Source organism: Pipistrellus kuhlii, unplaced genomic scaffold (genome assembly GCF_014108245.1).
Source record: "Pipistrellus kuhlii isolate mPipKuh1 unplaced genomic scaffold, mPipKuh1.p scaffold_m20_p_13, whole genome shotgun sequence".
NCBI lineage: Eukaryota > Metazoa > Chordata > Mammalia > Chiroptera > Vespertilionidae > Pipistrellus > Pipistrellus kuhlii.
Genome location: NW_023425438.1, coordinates 46,280,388 through 46,303,084, shown reverse-complemented (window position 1 = coordinate 46,303,084; position 22,697 = coordinate 46,280,388). Strand labels below are relative to the sequence as shown.

Sequence of the window (22,697 nt, the reverse complement as noted above, 5' to 3'; positions counted from 1 at the left end):
GAACATTCTCGGTAGCTCTTCCTCTTCACTGTGAACTTTTTTGGGTTCTCCGAGTCATGACATTAAACTTCTTCCAGAACACTGAACAGAAAGACTTCAGTTACTAACAACTAGGACGTGAAGACAAGCTCCACACAACCCTGACCAACTTAACTAAACCCCAGCCTCTCAAAACTAAACTAAACCAAACCAAACCTCTCAAAACTCAGCACCTGCTCCTAAGAAATGTGAGGGTGCAACCAAAATAAACAAGTGTGTTGATTTTTGTCTCTACATCAAAGCCTTTGCAATTATTATTCAGTTATTCCAAAAATATGTTAATTCAGAAACTAAAGAAAAAGGACACAAGAATTTGAAGGACTTAAAATATATTTTTATATTGATAGTCTGTGTCTTTCTACCCTAAGATAATACATCATTATTGATTACATACAGGATGAGGTGAGGTATTTGTAAAATAGCTGGTAAAAAATAATTAATATACAGTATTCTACATGAGATGGAATCTTAAGTCTTCTTAAGTGTTCAATTCACCACCTAAATTAAGCTGCCCTCACAAACTTACAGTTGTCTCCTCAAACCATGTTAAAAAAGGATCTTACATTTCCCCAGAATTTGTGCAGAAAAGGGAAAGCATATATTGTAATTGGCAATTTCTATGCCTCACATACAAAGTAATGCATTCACACAAAACCAGGACCTCTCAGTTTAGCATAAAAAGGAAAAAAAAAAAAAATACTGGATTTGAGATATAAAATCTCTGATTAATGGTTAGTTAGAGGCTAGTTCACCAACAGCAAAGAAATTCAAGTGGTCAACAGTCTTGAAAATGCTTTATTGAAATGTGTGACTTATGTGCAGAAGATGGGTTTGAAAAGACCACAGCTTGAAAACTGGGTTTGGAAACGTTTCAGCAACCGAGAAAAAGAAAATCGCTACTGGACTGGGCTTCTGGGGTAACCAGAAGCCTGCTGTAAAGTTCTCCTTTAAAACACCTCCGTCACAGAAACTCAAGGAAACAAAGCTGTTATATTTGGAAACGGCTGGAGTCTGAGGTTGTGGAGGAGAGCGACAGTTTTCTAGACAGGTGGGGTGACTTCTTTTTGGTTACATCTGGATGGACACGGACTTCACAGTTCTCGGAAGAACACCAGGGGGTGTTCAAGTCTGTATGCTCGTTGTGTTGCAGACACAGAGAAATACACAGGAAGGAAGAGGACTAGGGAGAGGAGATTGAGAGAAGGGTTCGGAGATGAGAACTGGAACAACACATGATTAGGTTATAAATTTATCAGAAGCTGTGCGCACCTTTTTTAAAAGTCCTACATTTACATTCCAAAAACTGCCCCCCAAACCCCAAACCCGCTGTCCCTGCCTTGGAGCTATTGTGAAAGTCTATGCACAAAAACTGCAACAGAAAATAAAAAAATATCCCGGCCCCTCCAAACCCCAAAAAAGCTGTACATTTTTTTTTTTTACACATAGGATCAATAATATAGGCATATAGGTGGCATGATTCAATTAAAAGGCTTTACTTTTTATGCCTGAAAAACCCAATAAATAAAAGGTGCTGAAGTTAGCATTAAGAATTTGGTTGTTATATCGACAAAACCCGGAAAGGCAAATCCTCCAAGCTCCCCTGATACTGATCTGTCTCAGCAACTATGAAGCACATACATAAACAACGCAGATATGATTGAGAATGTGAGATTTTCAAAAACAAAGACGACATAATTCAGGTTAATTTTGTTGAACAGCGAACAAATGAAATTCATCTACACCTGAATAAAACATATTTAACAATTGGAAAAAACTTTAAACAACCACAAAAAGTAAAAACTTGGAACAAACATGAGCAGATTTGTTTTAGGGCACACGAGCGCCCTGCAGCAGATCCCGACAGTGGCTTTACTGGTGTGTCTTCTCTAGATGCGTTACAGAGACAGGCTGAGCTCCACGTGGGAAAGGGAACGAACAGGGCGCTAGGACAGTCACACAGGCGGAGCTGACACCCGCTACAACTCCCAGGTTCCACTGCAGAGCTGGCTTTATGCGTAGGAGGCACACAAAGAAAGGTGATTCAGGCAGACATTATTCAAAAGCTACTTCATCATGTAACTCTTTTGCCTGGTAACCACTGAATAATGTTTGGGAAAGCTTTGGGCTTTTATTTTTAAGTTTTACTCCTTGTATTTAATATTTTAAATAACAAGGGCACTAAAACTCATGCACGCTGCAAAAAACCTCATGCAGTAGTTAAGGTAAACCATCCAAGCAGTTTTTATTCATTAATATTCATAAATACACACAGCAGCTTCATTAGAGATTTCAATTTTCCTCTTCAGTTTGAATGTGGAGTATTAGGAGAGCCTTTTGCATGTCAAGGTACAGGAAGCAGAGGTCGCCCCTGCACTGCTACCTACATTTACCTGCTAGAAGTAAAAATTAGTTAAGTGGAAATGATTATCATATATATTTTCTCTCTTCCTTTTGAATGTACACAATGTAACAAGAGTGACAGACCTGAAATTACAATCACCAAACAAACCCAAGATAGTTGTTGTCCACTTTCATTGGCAAATACAGCACAGAGGACATTGTCTGCGAATTGGGATGTCATCAAAGAGGAGGTGGTGGAGGCTCATTTCCTTTATTACTCTCTTTTAAATTTAGGTTTTCTAAAGCAACATCTAAAGGCATAATATCTACACAGCCCATAGCACCAAAATCGGCCATCTCCCCCCGGTCATCCTCGTCCGAGGAGGAGCTCTCCTCGCGCACTAAGGTGGACAGAAGGAGCTCCTGGACAAACAGGCTGCGGTCTGCACGCTCACTCTCCATGGACTGGCGCTCTGCTTCAGACATTTTAGGATCATTCAACCTGTGCAAGTCAAAAAGAAAAGATCTTATTGGACAAATATCAACGGACAGAGACATGGCCAACTTCTGCAATGTCCTGCACTGCAGGCTTTCCCGGTGGCAAAAGTCAGCACCTGAGGCACACTGTTGGAACATTTTGCTCTAAGTTATTACCGTTATTTTGTTGAAATTCCACACATTTGTAGCAATCCTGCTGCCTGAAGTGCAATCTATGTTTTAATTAGATTCAGTAAGACAAGTACATTTAGCTTTCTCACCCTTCCTTCAGAGAAAACTGCAGTGAAAATTGTTCTGAGCAAAACAAACTTTCTAATAGATCAGATGCCTGAGGAAGCAGTGATTTCCTTAACCAGGATTTCACCCATGGATAGGAGCAACAATGGGGATACTGGTATAGCAACCCCGGCCACAGAAACCAAAAGCTGCAGTGATTAGAGTGTTTGACTGAAAAATTTCCTACAGGTTCCCTTGACTTTTCTCTGATTCCATGGAATTCTTCCTGAGATGAAGATATACACAGAAGCCCGAGAGGACAAGAACCACCCGCTCCCACCCCATCCCCCACTCCTCCTACCGAGGACCTTGGAAGCAGGGCTGACCGAATGCTTATCTGCCTGGAGACAGGATAGATGTTAAGAGCTGAATTTTTGTAACTAATCTCTTAAATAACTTAAAAAATTTCTGCTTAATTTCAGCACTGATTTTATTTCTCTACATTTTTAGTAGAGAAAGGAAGCAAAGAAAGGGAAGAAAGGAAGGAAAACTAGCCGGGGCACTGGAGTCAGAAGTGACCATCCAGGGAGAAGAGGCGAAGTGACCGGAGGTGCAGCAGGCACACAGGGCAGAGCTGTCCCTGAGAGCTGGGCGCGCCGGTGGCACATGGGCTGCTCCCACTCCGCTATGGCGGCCCTGCCCTCTGCTGTCTCACCGGTGCCGAGAGGCACAGGACAGGGGCTTCCCACAGTAACAATGAGGGACACACTCTGGGCACTTCCTAGAGGCCAGGCTCGGTGTTAAGTGCGTTTTGTATGTAGTATCTCCTTTAACTCCTATGAGTTAAATCCTGTTGTTATCAACATTTTAAAGGAAGAGGAAACTGAAGAAGAGGTTAAGTGATGCTCAAAATCTCATAGCTGCCAAGTTCACCACCACTGAATGATCAGATCTATGGCACAGAGAACAAAGGAAAATATCTGAATTTCAGAACTTAAAGAAAGCAAAAGGATGTGGAAAGTAATTACATAAAAAGCCATTAAATGGACATTGGAAGAAAATGACTGAGGACATTTATGGTAAAAACAAAGAAGACCGCCATGAGTCCTGGCCGTGCGGCTCAGCTGGGTGAGCGCCGTGCCACGCGCCAAGGAAGAGGACACAGGTTTGCTCCCAGGCAGGGCACATGCCGGGTGAAGCTTGATCCCCCATGGGAGGCGTGCAGGAGGCAGCCCACTGACGTCCCTCTCTCCTCCTCCCTTCCTCCCCTCTAAAAACCAATAAAACATAAAAAAGAATATCATAAGTATCAAATGGAATAGAAGACTGAGCAATAGGCTACATATTCTCAATCAAAAGCTATAAAAGTATTAAGAATTGAAGTATATTCCACACCCTTCGTTTTGGAAAAAGGCCTCCAGAAAAGGGGAGTTGAGGGTGGGGGAGGAGAGAACAACCCTAAGTCTAAGTCAAAGCCCTTGTAGAAAAATAAAGTATGTATAGAGGAGTAACTATATAGAAAGCAGAAAAACTAGAAGCATACAGACTGAGGCTCCAATCCTTTGGAGATCATGTAATTCCAATCTTACTGTTTTGTTTTTCTAGGACATAACTGAAAAGAGGGATAGGTTTCTGGTGGGCCAGACTGCACCTGGGATGGAGAAGTACCAAACCAGCTGGCTCCACCTCCAAGACTGAAACCTGACACAGGCCCTTAATCATTTCTAAAAGGTCAACCAATGGCTGGTCCTCGTCCTCATTAGTATAGTGGTGAGTATCCCCGCCTGTCTAAAAGGTCAACCATTTTGAATCCCAAAAAAACTGTGTTCTCACCATCAGTTTCAGGGCAACACGAACAGATGTCCCTGGCCAAAGGGACCAGCGGTCAGGCTGAGCTCACACATACTGAAGAGGCTGTGTGAGCAGAGACCAGTTTTTGCCTGGAGACACTGCAGCCACTCTCCTGGCCTTGACAACACAGTGCATGTCCATACACTACTTGAAGTTCTGGGAAGCCCAACAGTAAATAAATTATTTCTGTTACTCAGTTTTGCCCAAACTTATTCATTAGGGAAAAAAATGAAAATAATTAACTACATATATTCCTTAGAATATATAAAGTTTCAGGGAGTATTTTTGGGGAACTACTGCCTTAGGTAAATAGTGATTCAGGAACAAATGATACAATGAAAGATGTGGGAAATGATCTACAAATGGCAAGGTGCTATGCAAAGTACAGCATCAGATGACAGCAGGGGGCCTTCAATAATGGAGAGAAAGCACTCAGTCACCACAGCATTCCCTGGGAGCTGGATATCTAGTGTAGAAAAACCCCGTATCAAGCCACTGAGTCTGGGGCTAACAAAACAACAATGAAAAAGCAAACAATGGGGCAAGGGTAGAAAGATGTCTTTTCTAAAGGGCACTGGCAAGACATTCATTCCACCCACAGGCCAGTGGGCTCTCAGAGGACGCACGCATTGGCAGGTCTCCTTTCTGAGGTAGGAACCTACATCTGGCAACTTAGAAGTTTGCAGCTGGTCAATCCCTACAGGTAAGGTACATGGCAGTGGGCTGGAGCTCTCTGTGGCTCTGTGATTTATGGTGAAGCAACATTTTCTCACAATCTAAAGGTAAATCCCCACTTGAAACTTACTTCTTAGATCCATAACAAATGATAAAAATGGGCCCCATTAATTGGGCCTTTACTGAGCCAGACCCTATACATATCAGTATTTCAATTCATCCTAAAACAATTCTCTTTCAAATAGAATATTAATGATAACACTGAGGTTTGGAGAAGTTAGTGACTTGCCTAATGTCCAAACTAGTAAATGCCAAACTGGGGTTTTAGTCGGGGTCCACAAACACTTTCTATTCTGCATCCATAGTACATTATTTACTAGTACAATTCGGTAAATGTGCCAGGAATATGTAAAAGGATGAAATAAAAAACATTTACATAGAAATAATATTTCATTCTAACATCTGTCACACACATTGCATTTTAGAGACAATTGATGGATTACAGTATTTTCTTTCTTTTCTTTTTTAATTTTTTCATCAATTTCAGAGAGGAAAGGAGAGGGAAAGATAGAAACATCAATGATCAAAGAGAATTACTGATATACTGCCTCCTGCACGCCCCCTACTGGAGAGTGAGCCTGCAACCCGAGCATGTGCCCTTGACCGGAACTGAACCTGAGATCCTTTAGTCCGATGCTCTATCCACTGAGCCAAACTGGCAAGGGCTACTGTACTTTTCTTCTTTATTTTAGTTTTACTTTATTTTCCTCTCTGTTCCATTAGAAGCCCTTAGTCCAGATTCACTCTCTGTTGGGCCAAAGTCTACTCGTCATTGCTCTTTATAAACTCCTTTATATGCTTAAAAGTCACAGCAAATGCCTGTGAGGTTTTGGGCACAGGGACATATTCAGTTGCTAATGGTAGTTTTTAGAAGCAAATACAAATTCTACTCCATCCAGTAGAGCCACTTACTGTGTATACTGAATATTTTTTTTACACTGTGATAAACCCTTGTGTGTTTGCTGACCATAAGAATTTAAATAACACTTCTTTACAAAGTCACAGGAGAAAATCATGTTATGAAATGTATCTTTTAATATTTTGTATCTCTTGTATCTTTTAATATTTCATAGCAGACTGAAAATGGTAATAAAAAGAAATTAATTATAACAAATGTACCTAATCCACCCCATATATGTAATGATATGGTGTTTAAGTTTTATGGGCAACCTGGGAAAAGAAATTCTTAGGGAAATATTAAATGTGCAGTTTTGTGTGTGTTTTTAAAAATATTTTTTTATTGATTTCAAAGAGGGAGAGAGAAAGAGATAGAAACATCAATGATGAGAATCATTGATCGACTATTTCCTGAATGGAGATAAAGCCGGCAATCTGGGCATGTGCCCTGACCAGGAATAGAACTGTGACCTCTTGATTCATAGGTTGAGGCCCAACCACTGAGCCACACTGGCTAGACTGAATGTGCAATTCTGATCAGAGACCCATGGGCTTTAATGTTTTGATCAAAGACAGATGTTCAAGAACATACATAAGCACAAAAGAGAAAAGATAATTTCAGACTGAGTAGAGCTAATGAAACGCTGCTTCTGAAAGAATGTTAATAAATGAGCTACCTTGTTAAAAGAAACTGGGAATTCTGGAGAGTCTGCTGACTGCTTTCCGTGCTAGCTGGGTTGGGCGTTGCTGTGGACTGTGTGATTGTAGTGGTGACACTGCTTGTGTTAGTGCGCCGGCTTGCATTGCGTGCGGTCTCCAGTTGCTGCCGTGCCGCCTGGGCGTGCTGCCGTTCTAGCTGCAGCTGCATCTGCAGTTGTTGTAACTGAGAAGCGGAAGGGCCAGAAGAATTAAGCTGTCCTCCTGCAGAACGTCTCACTCCTGATAACTGAGATAAAAGCTCTGCCAATGGAAATGAAGATGGTTAATGTCTACTTAAATATTGCAGAAAACAAAATGGTGCACTCTTCTACCCGAGGAACATTAAAACGGAGGGCCCACAGGCAGGTACCCGTGGCAACATTTAGTTTCAGTTTGGAACTCAACACTTTTTAGAATACCTCTTGGAGGCAGAAGGTGTTATGTGTGGGGAATGCACATATGAATATTAGCCCACATACAATTATTTTTGTTTTAGGCAAAACATAACAGATTGTTGAAGTTATTTGCTTAATGAGCTAATTTAGTTATACTTTCTCTACTTTTTAGATTAAAGTGGTTTATCCTCTAATCCAACCAAAATATAAACCCTCTGCATGAATTCTTATAATCGTGCTGGATACATAGTAGGCACTCAAACACTTACTCAGTGATTGAATGAATGAATGATCAAAATGAAATCCAAGAGACCTTGCCCACTTGCCTCGGCCTTCGCTGGCACCGTCACATGAGAAGGCCAGAGCACCCCTGGAGATGCACAGTAAGGCTGGTGGGCCCCTGACTGCGCGGCCTCCGTGGTCTATTCTGATCCGCCCTCATTAAGAGTCAGGTGACCTCTGTCCCTGAACCGTCATCAAAAGGTGCAGTCATGCCTTCTCCACCCGGAGGGTCACCTGGAGTTGACAATTGTCTTGTAGACATTCCCAGGCTGGCAAATGTTCTCCATCATTAAAACTCAGCTGAGAAACTATTTTGTTTTAGTTTAGAACCTCATTACCAAAGATAGCAAGTCAATACTGGATTCCCTTTGGATAAATACGCATTTCTTAAAATCCCAAACTCAGGTTATTGAATGTATTGCACATCCAATGCCCAAAGCACATCTGGAATGAAGACTTTACATGCATATCTCACATTTTGAAGGACAGTTATGAGTAAAATGGGTCCTAGTTTCCGTCACAGATTTACGCCTGTTGTGTTAGCATGCTCTGCGAGCCACACCATGGCTCCCAGGCACCGTGTGAACACTCTGACCTGCTCCAGGCCTCCCCGTCTCACTGCCTGTCTGTGCCGGTCAATTTTAGGATACACTTACTTAAAAAAAATTTAAATTTACTGAAGTAATGTTAGTTAAAAACATGATATAAATTCCAGGTGTACAACATAATTCAATGTCTGTATACTCTATTGTGTGCACATCCACCCAATCTAATTTCCTCCCATTACTTACAGTGATTTCTGACATTTTATTTTGACTCTCAACTCCTGTGTTCTGTGGCTGGCTTCTAGGTTGCCCATGCACTAAACTCTGCAACTTGCTATAAGCTCCATGTTCAAATGTTCTTTTAGTAAGACTTTCCCAAATTATTAAAAAACATGTACTTTTTGGTATGTTTGATACCAACATAGCTCCCAAAACAAAGCAAGAACAGAGAAATTCCTACTTTACTTTCTTGTATGAGAGGAGCCGAATTCTTTATCTTGTCAATTAGTTTTCTTATCTGTGTATTTGTGGAGGTTGAACCTAGTGGTCTTTTAACTGAACACTCTTACGATTTTCTTGTGTTTCAATGAAGGCCACAAACAGAACATAGAGCTATGTCTTACTATCTTTTATGCCTCTAACTACTTTAAAAAATGTAAGAATAATATGAACATTATGCTATTTTAAAAATACTTTTATAATTATAAAAACTTGGGGAATTTTGTGAAGGAATTATGAGCGTGTTGAGAGATTAGAACCACAAATCCCACCAAAACACTTAAAAGGGAGCCCCTTTCCCGGCCATTCCGTTTATTAATGTTAAGCTAACTTACCAGCTATAGGATCCATGGCTTCCCTATTGCTTGGAGAATATGAACTCTGAGAAGAAGAAAGTCCACCAGTAGAACTGCTAGTAAAGTGCATGTTTGATCTACGAGCACGAGGACCTCCTAGTCCCCGGCCAGGGTGAAACATTCTACGTACGTGTCGAACACCACTCGATTCATCATAACTCCAAAGTTAAGGGGGAAAACCAAGTATTATACGGACAGAAAAGAAAAAAAAAAAAATCACCTGAGCCCTTGCTAGATAAATGAAGATTTCCTAAATTGTAAGCATTTCAATTTAGAGTACAAAATATCACCACTTCATCTGTACTATATAAGGGCTATTAACGCTTAAAAAAAAAAAAAAAAGCCACTCAAATACAAAGCAATGTGAGTGTGTGTGTATAGTGTGTATAATGTGTGTGTGTGTGAGTTTTCAAAGGGAAAAGCGTCTCCCTTTTTCTTCCTGGCTCCAGCTACCAGAATAACGCTGCAGACAGAGGGAAAGGCACTGCCGTTCAGATGCCCCAGCTGAGACACTCCCTAGCCACGCTCTCAGTGCTGAATTTCTTATATGTTCTCAATGAAGTGACCACAACTAATAAACATCAGTTTTTAGATCCATGTTAATATATAAGCTAACCAAATCTCATGGTCTGTAACGAGAAAGGAATAGTGTGAATAATTTACATTGAGGAGCGAGAGTCCTCTGGGTTACTAGTTTTAAAGCATTGTTGTTAAGTTCTTCAGTGCTGCTGCTACTGCTGCTGCTGCAAAAAAAAGGAGCTTAGGAGGCTCAGTGAGAAGCCACTCCTCATGTCACAGTCACCAGGTAGCACCCGAAGCCCCTGAAACACCAGAATGCTTCCAGGATCCCTGCGCTGCCAGCATTTTGTTTCTAGAACTTCATTATAATGCTCATTTGGAATCTAAAATGTAACAAATGTCTTCTGCTACTCTTCCATTTTACATAATTTAATCTTCCCTTGGTAACCAGAGACTCTTATAAAAATCTCACAGAAAAAGATATAAATGATGTGGGACATTCTAGTGAATGGACACCAACTTCACTAGACACCCTTGAACTTGCAGCAAAGTTCAGGATAACAGCGTGGTTTTAAATTCCTTGCCTAGCTTCTTCATGGAGATGGAGTGAGCATGTACAATCCTATAACAGTACATTGTTAGGATTCTTCTGCACAAAATGCAAGTGACTCAAACGCTTAAGTACTTGGGGCCCATTTGGGTTTTCTTATGCTCTCAAAAAAGGAAATCACTGCTCTTTTCATGTTGCCTTCAGGGTCCCTGCTCTTAGGAGAAAAAGCAAGTACTGCTCAGCTCAGGCTGACGTGCTAATATCTCAGGCTGCGTCCATATCTTTACTTTCCATCGGCTTCCCCATATCTCCCCATAAATCTAAAGGGCTATGTTTCCAGTTAGAAAGTTAGGAACTGTGAGCAAGGAATGGGAAAAAGAAAACCAGGAAACCTGTTTCTTTCTCAATAGATCCATGGTTAAATTATGATTGCCAAGAGGCATTCAAAATAATAAGAATAAAAACTTTAGCCCTAGCCTGTTTGGCTCAGTGGATAAGAGTGTCAGCCTGTGGACTGAAGGGTCCCAGGTTTGATTCTGGTTAAGGGCACATGCTTGGGTTGGGGGCTCGATCACCAGTAGGGGGCATGAAGAAGGCACCCAATCAATGAATCCTTCTCATCATTGATGTTTCTATATCTCTCACTCCCTTCTTCTTTGAAATTATTTTTAAAAATATTAAAAAAAAAGAATAAAGACCTTATAAGAATAAAGTCTTGTGATTAGTGCTCGAATCACTTCAAAATGGAATGAACACTGACACCTTTACATATACACTGAACTCTAAATTAATTGGTGATAGTTTTAGAAAAACAATTCATAACCTGGAACCCGAGCATGGAGTCTACAAAATCAATCACTGGTGGGGTGGTCAACCTCAGGGAGGTCACAGGGAACTACTAGCACCTGCCTTGGGCTGGGCTTGGAGGGGGAGCTGAAATGGTCTGGGAAGGGAGTTCAGAGCTGGACCAGCCATGTGCTCTCCTCCAGAGTCTGCACAGGAGACGGCTTTCCCTGGGGAAGGGGACTCAAAGGGCACGTCTGCCCACCATCCCACCTACCGTAGGAGGCAACTGCAAACAGATTTTAATTTGAATTAGCATTTTCCTCTTTTATATGAAAATACTGTCTTAAATATCTGTAATAAACTAACAACTTTCACTTAATGAGCATGATTCATATCAAAGTCAGCAAATAAAAAGGAATAAGAAACTGTATTTCAACACTGAATGACTTTTAGGAAAACACCTAATAAACTACATAAAATAAATTGAAGGTTAGTTTTTCTCGATGAGAATACCATTCTTAAAGACAATCAAAATGAGCCCTGGTCAGTGTTGCTCATTGGATAGTTTGTTGGTCGTGCACCAAAGGGGGGCACGTTTGATTACTGGTCAAGGGCACACACCTGGGTTGCAGGTTCACTTCTGGTCAGAGTGCATGCGGGAGGCAGCCCATAGATGTGTGTCTCTCACATGGATGGTTTTCTTTCTCTCTCTGTAACCCCACCCTCCACTCTCTGAAAAGCAATGGAAAAAATATCCTCAGGTGAAGATTAACAACAAATAAACCCCAAATAAAACAAAGGATATTAAATCTCTAGGGGCTCTGTGTTCAAGTGTCAGATGAGCTGCAAAATCGTCCGTGACATGATTAGGATCGCCTCCAGGTAATGCTGCACATATAGGACAAATCTGAAATGAAAAGAAAGCAGATGTAATTAATGAACACTGATCAGACATCTTTCTGAATGATTATCCTATATAATAAAAAGCTAATATGCAAATCAACCAAATGGCAGAACTACCAGTCACTATGACATGCACTGACCACTGGGGGCAGATGCTCAACACAGGAGCTGCCCCCTGGTGATCAATGTGCTCCCACAGAGGGAGTGCCACTCAGCCAGAAGCCCTGAGCCAGGCTCATGGCTGGCGAGTGCAGTGGTGGTGGAGCGAGCCTCTCCCACCTCCGGGGCCGTGCTAGCTGTCAGTCAGATATTCTCCAAGGGCTTCTGGGCTGTGAGGGAGCAGGCCGGGCTGAAGGAGACCCCTCACCCCCACAAGTGCACAAATCTCATGCACCAGGCCTCTAGTCCTATATAATAAAACCCTAATATGCAAATCAACTTAATGGTGGAATGGCTGGTGGCTATGATGAGCACTCACCACCAGGGGGCAGAGCCACTCAGCCAGAAGCAGGGCTCAAGGCTGGTGAGTGCAGTGATAGTGGCAGGAGCCTCTCCCACCTTGGCAGCAGTGCTAAGGAATCCCCATGGGATATCTGACTGTCGGCTTAGGCCTGCTCCCCAGAGGGCCTAAGCCAGCAGTCCAACATCCCCTGAGGGGTCTTGGACTGTGAGAGGGCGCAGGCTGGACTGAGGGACACCCCACCCCCAACATCCCCAGTGCACTGGGCCTCTAGTTTTACTATAAAGTGTATTGTTACCAAGTTTTAGCCAGGCAAAACTCAGCCGATCCTGAACCAGTGAACACATAGAGGCCTGAACAAGAACTGCAGCACATCGTGCTGTCACTCAGAGTGAAAACAGACAGTCCCTCGAGTCAGACACAATAGTTCCAGATCAAGTTCACACTTGATCTCTGATGAGCTTCCCAACAGCTTGGCTGATTCATTTACATAGTCTAGCAAAATAGTTCCATAAAACATATTTAAAATGTGCTATTTAGTGCACATCATGCTTAAGTCTAGTCTTGAATGGTCAAAACTGGAACATAAGCTTATCCATAAGCTAGACTTCAGGGTCAATCTCCAAATAAGACAGCAAAACTCGTATTAGGGTGCAACTGTACATAAATTTGTTTTATACTTTTTTTATTTTATATTTTTTAATTGATTTTTTACAGAGAGGAAGGGAGAGAGATAGAGAGCTAGAAACGTCGATGAGAGAGACACTGACCAACTGCCTCTTGCACACCCCCTACCGGGGATGTGCCCGCAACCAATGTACATGCCCCTGACCGGAATCGAACCTGGGACCTTTCAGTCTGCAGACTGATGCTCTACCACTGAGCCAAACCAGTTTCAGCACAAATTTATATACTTTCAATGTGGTATAAGACACAATGATTACTGATCATATGCAAATGTGCTCTATAACTTCATGAATGGGATTTCCAGGGGGGTAATGGGTGGGTGGGGTAGAAGCCCATTTTTATTTATTTTTAAAATATATTTTATTCATTTTTTACAGAGAGGAAGGGAGAGGGATAGAGTTAGAAACATCGATGAGAGAGAAACATAGATCAGCTGCCTCCTGCACATCCTCCCCCCCCCACTGGGGATGTGCCCACAACCAAGGTACATGCCCTTGACTGGAATCGAACCTGGGACCTTTCAGTCTGCAGCCAGTTTCAGCTGAAGCCCATTTTTATTATTTTTTTTTATTGTTTTTTTTTTTTTTTTATAAAATACATTTTATTGATTTTATACAGAGAGGAAGGGAGAGAGACAGAGAGTCAGAAACATCGATGAGAGAGAGTCATCGATCAGCTGCCTCTTGCACACCCCCCACTGGGGATATGCCCGCAACCAAGGTACATGCCCTTGACCGGAATCGAACCCGGGACCCTTCAGTCCCCAAGCCGACGCTCTATCCATTGAGCCAAACCGGTCCCGGCTGAAGCCCATTTTTAGATCCTTGTTTTCCAGAGGATGGGAGGTGGGACAAAAGCTTGGGATCAGCCGAAACCGGTTTGGCTCAATGGACAGAGCATCGGCTTGGGGACGGAAAGGTCCCGGGTTCAATTCTGGTCAAGGGCATGTACCTTGGTTTCAGGCATATCCCCAGTAGGGGGTGTGCAAGAGGCAGCTGATGATGACTCTCTCATTGATGTTTCTAACTATCTCTTTCCCTTCCTCTCTGTACAAAATCAATAAAATAGATATTAAAAAAAAAAAAAAAAAAAAAAAAAAAAGCTTGGGATCAAGGCACAGTAAAGGATTAGAAGACCAACTTACTTTGGGCCATAGGGCAAGGGATAAACGGAGGAAGTAGGAATAAAATGGCATATAGAGAGGCAGAGAAGGCTGGATAGGTTAGAAATATGTCTTCTGAAATAGCAGTTTCAACAGAAGTGGTGGAAGGAGGCAGGAGAGGGCAAGGGTAGAAAGAACTCAGACCTTTCAGGGGAGAGGCTTATTCTTTCAGAAGCCCAAAGGGCAGGTGATGATCTAAGAGTGGCAGCTAAGCCCTGAAGTAGGAAGAACTTCAATCTTAAAGAACACAGCCATGCATGCAGGCCTGCTCCAAAGGAAGCCTGGGGAACTGGAACAGTCCAAGTTTTAGGTTTGTGCCTCTCTAATAGAGTTGGGATATATGATTCATTTTGCCAATATAGGAGTCACGTGCTTAAATTCTTTCAGCCATGTGGGAGGAGAGTGGCACTGGAGATGAGGCGGCAGGGAAAGGTGAGACTTGTGAGGACAACACTGAACACAGGGAAAAACTGCTCTGACTTCTAGAGCCTAAGTCAACACAAACTGTCCTCTAGAGATTAGAAAGCAGAAGTCCCCTGAGAATGACTCTGCTTTGATCCCAGTACTTTTGTGCCCTAGCAGCCAGCTGTCCTGATCGTCCACCAGAGAACTGAGAAATACCCTCAAGAACACCTTAAGCCCTAGCTGGTTTGGCTCAGTGGATAGAGCATTGGCCTGGGGACTGAAGGGTACTGGGTTCGATTCCGGCCAAGGGCACATGCCTGGGTTGCGGGCTCAATCCCCAGTAGGGGGTGTGCAGGAGGCAGCCAATCAATGATTCTCTCTCATCATTGATGTTTCTATCTCTCTCTCCCTCTCCCTTCCTCTCTGAAATCAATAAAAAATATACTTTTAAAAAAGAACACCTTAAGATGGTCATGAGAAATAATGTTGGAACATAACACTGTGCAAAAAAAAGTAGGGTGGTCAAATGAGATGTGCCTCTGAGATAAATAGAGAGAAGATAGAAATAAGAGAGTAATATGCAGATTGACCATCACTCCAACACACAAGATCAAGATGGCTGCTCCCATGTGGTCAAAGATCCCGCCCCCATGTGGACACAAGATGGACACCATAAGATGGCCAGCAGGGGAGGGCAGTTGGGAGGGACCAGGCCTGCAAGGGATGGCAGTTAGGGGTGACCAGGCCTGAAGGGGAGTGCAGTTAGGGGTGACAAGGCCTGCAGGGAAGGGCAGCTAAGGGCAAGCAGGCTGACAGAGGAGCAGTTAGGCATCAATCAGGCTGGCAGGGGAGTGGTTAGGGCGTGTTCTGCCTAGAAGTGGTTAGGGGCAATTAGGAAGGCAGGCAGGCAAACCATTGGGAGCCAGCAGTCCTGGATTGTGAGTGGGATGTCCGACTGGATTGGGTGCAGGCTGGGCTGAGGGACACCTCCCCCCTCATGCACAAATTTCGTGTACCAGGCCTCTAGTTATCTATATGAAAATCCATGCACTGGAGGGGGGGGGGGTCCTCAGCCTAAACTGTCTCCTCTCACAGACTGGGAGCCCTCAGGGGTGGGAGGCAACTTGGTGATCAGGGGAAGGTGATGTCCCCATCACATCTCTGCTGCTGCCACTGCCAGCAGTGCAAGCCTCAGCCAACCCTGGTTACTTGAGCCTCGGGCAGCCCAGGATGGCTGGGAAGCTGCCATCCGAGGCTTGCCTGCACCTTGGGTCAGCCCTGGGCAGCTGGGGGGCTGAGGGGACTTGGGGACTCCTGAGGCAGATGCGGGGCAGGCCTGGCTGTACCACGTGCCTGCTGCCCCAGTGGGGCCGAAGGGACTGGGCACTGCTATCTTTGAGGGTGTGACAGTCAATTAGCATACTCCCTCCTTATTGGCTGTGGGCGCCACTATCTTTGTGAGGGTGTAGTGGTCAATTAGCATATCCCTATTTATTAGATAGAATAAAAGGGTAATATGTTAATTAGACTGAACGTCTTCCAGATGTCATTTGGGTGTTCTTCCTGACAAAGCCAGGGCTGGAGTGAAGCCAACCTGGGCCCTGGGTGCCTGCTGGTGGCTGGAGGAGGGAGGCCCGGGTCCCGGGTGCTGGAGGGAAGCCAGGGCCAGCAGCTGGGGAAAGGAAGGCCTACTCTTCACGAATTTTCGTGCATTAGGCCTCAAGTAGTATCATAAGACCGCACAGTTTAAGACTTTTATCAGATGAGAAAATAACCACCAAAGGAAAAGGCATCTTTTTAGTTTGGCCTTTAGATAAAATCTGTGTGCATCTTGACTTGCACAGCTACAGAAGTTTCAGTGCTGAGGATGCATGTAGTGCTCATGGATGAGAAGTCTCTTCAGGAACACACATTCCCGGACGGAAGGCAGAGTGGGAAAGGACTGATGCCAAATGCACTAAGGATATTCTAGAAAAGCACTCTAAGGTGAAGATGTAAAATAGAAAGACAATCAAGATCTTTAACAATGTATATTAGTTCTAGTTCTGTAACTCAAAGTCTTTTAGATTTTGTTGTAAGTGTGCTAAGGTGGCAAGATGAGGGTATTCAGAACTGCCTCATTCAGAGAGAAATAAAACAAATTACTCAAACTTATATAGTAACTAGTGATAAAGAATGAACTATCTACATAAGGAATTACTGGAGCAGGAGGATCACCTGGCTTGGCAGCTGGTGTAGAAAAATTAAGAGACTAGCTGAAACCGGTTTGGCTCAGTGGATAGAGAGTTGGTCTGCGGACTGAAAGGTCCCAGGTTCGATTCCAGTCAAGGGCATGTACATTGGTTGCGGGCACATCCCCGGTAGGAGGTGTGCAGGAGGCAGCTGGTCGATGTTTCTCTCTCATCGACGTTTCTAGCTCTCTATCCCTCTCTCCTCCTCTCTGTAAAAAATCAATAAAATATATTAAAAAAAAAAAAAAGAAAGAAAAAAGAAAGAAAAATTAAGAGACTAGATTAGAACCAAATGGAAGATGTTGTCACACTCGGGTGAGATGAAGGTAACTCAGATGAGGATTTGGAACTGCTGATGGGACCAGATGCCTAGTTACCTTTTACGTTTTATATACTTAGCAAGCTAATTCATGTTCTAGAATAAGAATTTGGGTAACTTAAGGTTGTATTTTCTTTTTCTTACTTTTTATAATTTTCACCTGAGAACATTTTTTCCACTGACTTTTTTTGAGAGAAAGTGGAGGGCATGAGAGAGGGGGAGAGAGAAAAATGTCAATATGAAATATGGGGGGGCGTGAGGGGGGAGCATCGACTGATTGCCTCTTACACACACCCCACACCCTGACTGGAGCCTCAGATCAAGCCTACAACCAAGGTACATTGCCCTTGCCCAGGAATTGAATCCAGACCCATTGGTCCTCGGGGTGACATTCTAACCACTGAGTAAACTGGCCAGGGCAGGATGTACTTCCTGAGAATTCATGGAGGGAACAAGAAGAAGAAAGAAAATCAAGAGCAAAACAGGGCAGGAGAAACAGGGAAGAGGTGGAAGGGAGAGGGGCAGACGGAACACTACCCCAACATTCAGGATCACAAATACTGCTTAGTCTTAAGTGTGTCTTACGTCCACATGATGGTACCTAATCCTTATACAGGAGAGCAAAATTCCACACTTTTCCTATTAACCCTAAAATTATGAGTTTGTCAACATTTATATTTATTATACTTCTGCCACATGACATAATAATGCATATTACTTGAACAAGAAAATTTTACATAACAAATTAACTTAAAATTATAACAACTTGTAAACATCAAGGCTTACTGAATTGGCTTAAGTCAGTGTTTCCTAAATTTGACTGCGGATTTAAAAAAAATAAAGTTTCCCAGGCCCCTTCTTGGAAACTGAGTCTAGGAGTTTCAAGATTCTGTATTTTTTAAAAAATAATTGATTTTTTTTTACAGAGAGGAAGAAAGAGGGATACAGTTAGAAACATCGATGAGAGAGAATCATTGATCAGCTGCCTCTTGCACCCCCCCCCCCCCCCACTGGGGATGTGCCCGCAACCAAGGTACATGCCCTTGACTGGAATCGAACCTGGGACCCTTCAGTCCGCAGGCCGATGCTCTATCCACTGAGCCAAACCGGTTTCGGCAAGAATCTGTATTTTTGACAAGGGTCCCAGTTATCTTATACTACAGCTTCAATATACAATGGACCTGAAAACTAAATATTTATCCTGTGCATGAAACACCAGGTGTTACTGTTATTACCCTCTTCCCCCATCCTTACATGCTGTCTTGGTATTGCAAGTCTTCCCCTTCGCTTCACCTTGCCACTGAAGGGCAGCATCAGACATGCTATTTATCTGCAGCCCATTTGGAAGCCTTTACCAATGTACTGAGATCCCATGCTTAGAACATAATGGAGTTTCCACTTTCCCACGTGGTCCCAGATTATGATTCACAGCCAGCAACCAGTCAGTGCATTCTTAATACAGGTGGTTGGTTACCAATGTCTAATAGGGGTGTCGAACTCAATCAGAGAAGGGGCCAAAATCTAAAATCCAGCCTAAATCGCGGGCCGAATGATTTACTGAACAGTCATAAACTGTCATTGTGATGGAAACGCAGCGGAGTGCAGTGATGACAGCGCGGTGCGGGCCACATTGCAAGGCCTGGTGGGACAGATTTGGCCCGAGGGCCTTGTGTTTGACACGTGGTCTAGAACAAATCTCTTAAAGTCCACACATAAATGCTAAGTCTCTACTTAATTTGCAAAACTTTTTCTTTGAGACAGGCCATGTCTACACAAACACAAAAATAATTTAAAGTCAGCATGCATAGCTGTCGTTTTTCTTTTAAAAAAATATATTTTATAGATTTTTTTTTTTTTTTACAGAGAGGAAGGGAGATGGATAGAGAGCTAGAAACATGGATGAGAGAGAAACACTGACCAGCTGCCTCCTGCACACCAAGGATGTTCCCACAACCAATGTACATGCCCTTGACTGGAATCGAACCTGGGACCTTTTAGTCTGAAGACCGACGTTCTATCCACTGAACCAAACCGGTTTCGGCATGGCTTTTGTTTTTAAACAAGAATGCCACTCAGCCATCCCTATTTCATTAACCAGTCTAAAGCAAGTTGAGATTTCCTCCAGCCTCTTTCTTTTTGTGTGTTGTTTTTTTTTAAAATAAATTTTATTGATTTTTTTACAGAGAGGAAGGGAGAGAGATAGAGAGCTAGGAACGTCGATGAGAGAGAAGCATCAACCAGCTGCCTCTTGCGCACCCCCTACTGGGGATGTGCCCGAACCCAGGTACATGCCCTTGACTGGAATCGAACCTGGGACCTTTCAGTCCGCAGACCGACGCTCTACCACTGAGCCAAACCGGTTTCGGCTTTTTTGTTTTTTTTTTAAAAAAAATATATTTTATTGATTTTGTACAGAGAGGAAGGGAGAGAGTTAGAGAGCTAGAAACATCGATGAGAGAGAGTCATCGATCAGCTGCCTCTTGCATACCCCCCACTGGGGATATGCCTGCAACCAAGGCACATGCCTTTGACCGGAATCGAACCCGGGACCTTTCAGTCCCCAAGCTGACACTCTATCCACTGAGCTAAACTGGTTTCGGCTCCTCTAGCCTCTTTCTTGAACTCACACTTCCCTCCAAACAACATCCTTGCTTTAGGTATTGTGTAGAGCTTTAAAAACAAGAGGAAGAGTTAAGTTCCATGTGATGAATTCTTTTCTCTTTTCTTTTCTTTCTGGATAGGCTTCATAACACATTTCCTGCCCTTTCACTGCCTTAGAAAAATGCATTTTCAAAAACTGCCTATCTGCTCCACACAAGCCTGGCTTGAACTGAAGCTAGCCTGCAGCATTGTGCAGAGATTGTCCCTTCACCAAAGCATCAGGTAGATGCCAAAGAGCTAGGTTGGTTCTTTAGAACGAGGCCCATTCATTTTGAAGCATCATCCTCTCAGACCATATGAACTGTCCTTCAACTGTGGGACATCATGCTTTGTGTTAACAACAAACACCTTAAGTGAAATACCTGTCTTGGCAATTGGCATTTCTTGATTTGGTTTTGGGAGCATAAACTTGATAAACTCCTTTGAAGATACTAATTTTAGATTTATGAGAAACATTTTTCTGTTCAAAGTTGTGATTTCAAACTTAGATACTTATATGCATAGCCATGGACACAGAGAGGGCGATGAAGGGGGGATAGGACCTGGATGGAGAAGGATTAAGTGAAGAAAATGAGTGTGTGTGGGGGGAATTTATATATATATATATATATATATATATATATATAGCAAATTTGTAGCTATGTGTGGTGTTGGACATTAACTAGGCTTATGGTGGTGATCATTTTACAATGTACACAAATAATCGAATCATGTTGTACATCTGAAACAAATATAATGTTATATGTCAATTATATCTCAATAAAATGTTTTTTTAAGAAGTTGTGATTTCAGCCCTAGCTGGTTTGGCTCAGTGGATGGAGTGTTGGCCTGAAGACTGAGTGGGTCCTGGGTTTGATTCTGGTCAAGGCCACATGCCAAGGGTTGTGAGCTTGATCCCCAGTAAGGGGTGTGCAGGAGGCAACCAATCAATGATTCTCTCTCATTGTTGATGTTTCTATCTTTCTTTCCCTCTTCCTTTCTCCCTGAAATATATATATATAAAGATAACTAGAAACTGGAATTAAAAACAACAGCACACAAAAGTTGTGATTTTACTATATCACCTTATATTGTTACTTTCTGGGAGACACCAAATGTTTGATGTATCATTTCTCTGGCAACCATGATCTTATAACAGGCAGCACAGCTTCTTTGCAATTTCTAGCCTCTTTTTGATCCATGTTCTTTCACATAATCATTATGACTACATTCATCCTGTTTCAAAAGGACAACAGAATCACTGGAACCCTACCTTACTTCCCTTCCCAATGGTAGCCAAGGTGGCATGACGGTGAAGAAAGTCATGCCATTCCTCTGCACAGGTGTCAAACGTCTCTTTACTGTCCACCAAACCAAATGGAAAAATATTCTAGTTTTAAAAGTTCTCTATTATCTGGTCTCACTTGCAGACTCAATTTATTTCCCGTAACAACCATCTCTCCTCCTCCTGCCTCTGTAGCCATCCATTTTGCCAAAACAGATACAGGTCCTTATAAGATTTGAGTAAGTACACTGTTCAACTTCACAGTATTCTAATTTTCTGTGTCGCAGTGGAAAACTGAAATTAACATGATTTAAATATGAATTAATTCATATAAAGTTTTGTTTTTCTCCTCAGTTCCATTTTTCCCATATAATGCTGAGGTTGGATCTATCATCTACTTCTAGAGAGTTAGCATTTAGAAATTCAGTGATTTTTGTTATATATATGTTTTTAATTTTTCTTACGTTATGCTTGATTTAAAAGTCCTAAGTAATTAAGGTTTGCTTTTAAACATGTTTTGTGGACAGAAACATAAATTATATGTGTATATTGATGTTCTGGGATTCATAAACCTTGAACTAACATATTTAACCACAATAAAAAATAACTCCAGCCCAGCCACATGGCTCAGTGGCTGAGTGTCAATCTGTGAACCAGAAGGCTATGGTTCGATGATTCCCGGTCAGGGCACATGCCTGGTTGTGGGTTCGATCCCCAGTGTGGGGCATGCAGGAGACAGCCAGTCTATGATTCTCTCTCATCACTGATGTTTCTATCTCTTTCTGTCCCTACATCTCTAAAATCAATACAAAAATGTTTTTAAAAAATAAATAACTAAAAGAGCCTGAGCTTGACTTCCCACAATTCTCTAGTTGTGAGCACCTGTGCTCTCCTAGGAGAAAACCCCAATGTAAAGCTTTACTTTTCTGTCTTCCCAAGGGTAAGCTGGGTATTCTATATGTGGACTTTAAGAAAAGGAAATGGGAGCTGCCCTTTGCTTAATGGTGCCAATAAGAACAGAATGTGGCAGGGGAACAGGAATGGAGGCAGTGCCCAAAAGCCAGCAATAATTTTGGTGAAGAACTGGAGATGAAGCCACCTGAGCTGGTGGCATTATACCGTTTACACGGCTGTTAGAAATTAGAGCCTGGTGAGGACAGAGGTGTGCATGCCCCTCTCCTCCAGGGAGCCTGTTCAGTGAGGCGGAGTGCAGCAGGGCTTCTTAGAAGGAATGACCTCACTTTGAATACCAAGATTGGCATCTTAAAAAATAATTTTCCTAACCAGTTTATTTTATTTTTAAATGTAAGGGGCATAGGTGGGTAAGGGATTGTAGGAGGAGGGAAGGCTCAAAAGTTACATGAAGGCCGAAACCGGTTTGGCTCAGTGGTAGAGCATC

The 22,697-nt window shown here is 42.7% G+C and overlaps 1 protein-coding gene across 2 annotated transcripts in view; it reads right to left on the bottom strand.

The window, feature by feature from the left end:
* Positions 1–816: 816 nt before the first annotated feature.
* Positions 817–22,697, bottom strand: part of KCMF1 (potassium channel modulatory factor 1) — a 61,034-nt gene continuing 39,153 nt past the window's right edge. For both annotated transcript variants that reach the window (XM_036435863.2, XM_045580950.1), the window contains 4 exons: positions 12,012–12,113; positions 9,331–9,505; positions 7,254–7,536; positions 817–2,881 (listed from right to left, as the gene is read on the bottom strand). In XM_036435863.2, coding sequence (XP_036291756.1) covers positions 2,620–2,881; positions 7,254–7,536; positions 9,331–9,505; positions 12,012–12,113 — 822 coding nt within the window. In that variant the 3' untranslated portion in view covers positions 817–2,619. The remainder of the gene's footprint in view (positions 2,882–7,253; positions 7,537–9,330; positions 9,506–12,011; positions 12,114–22,697) is intronic.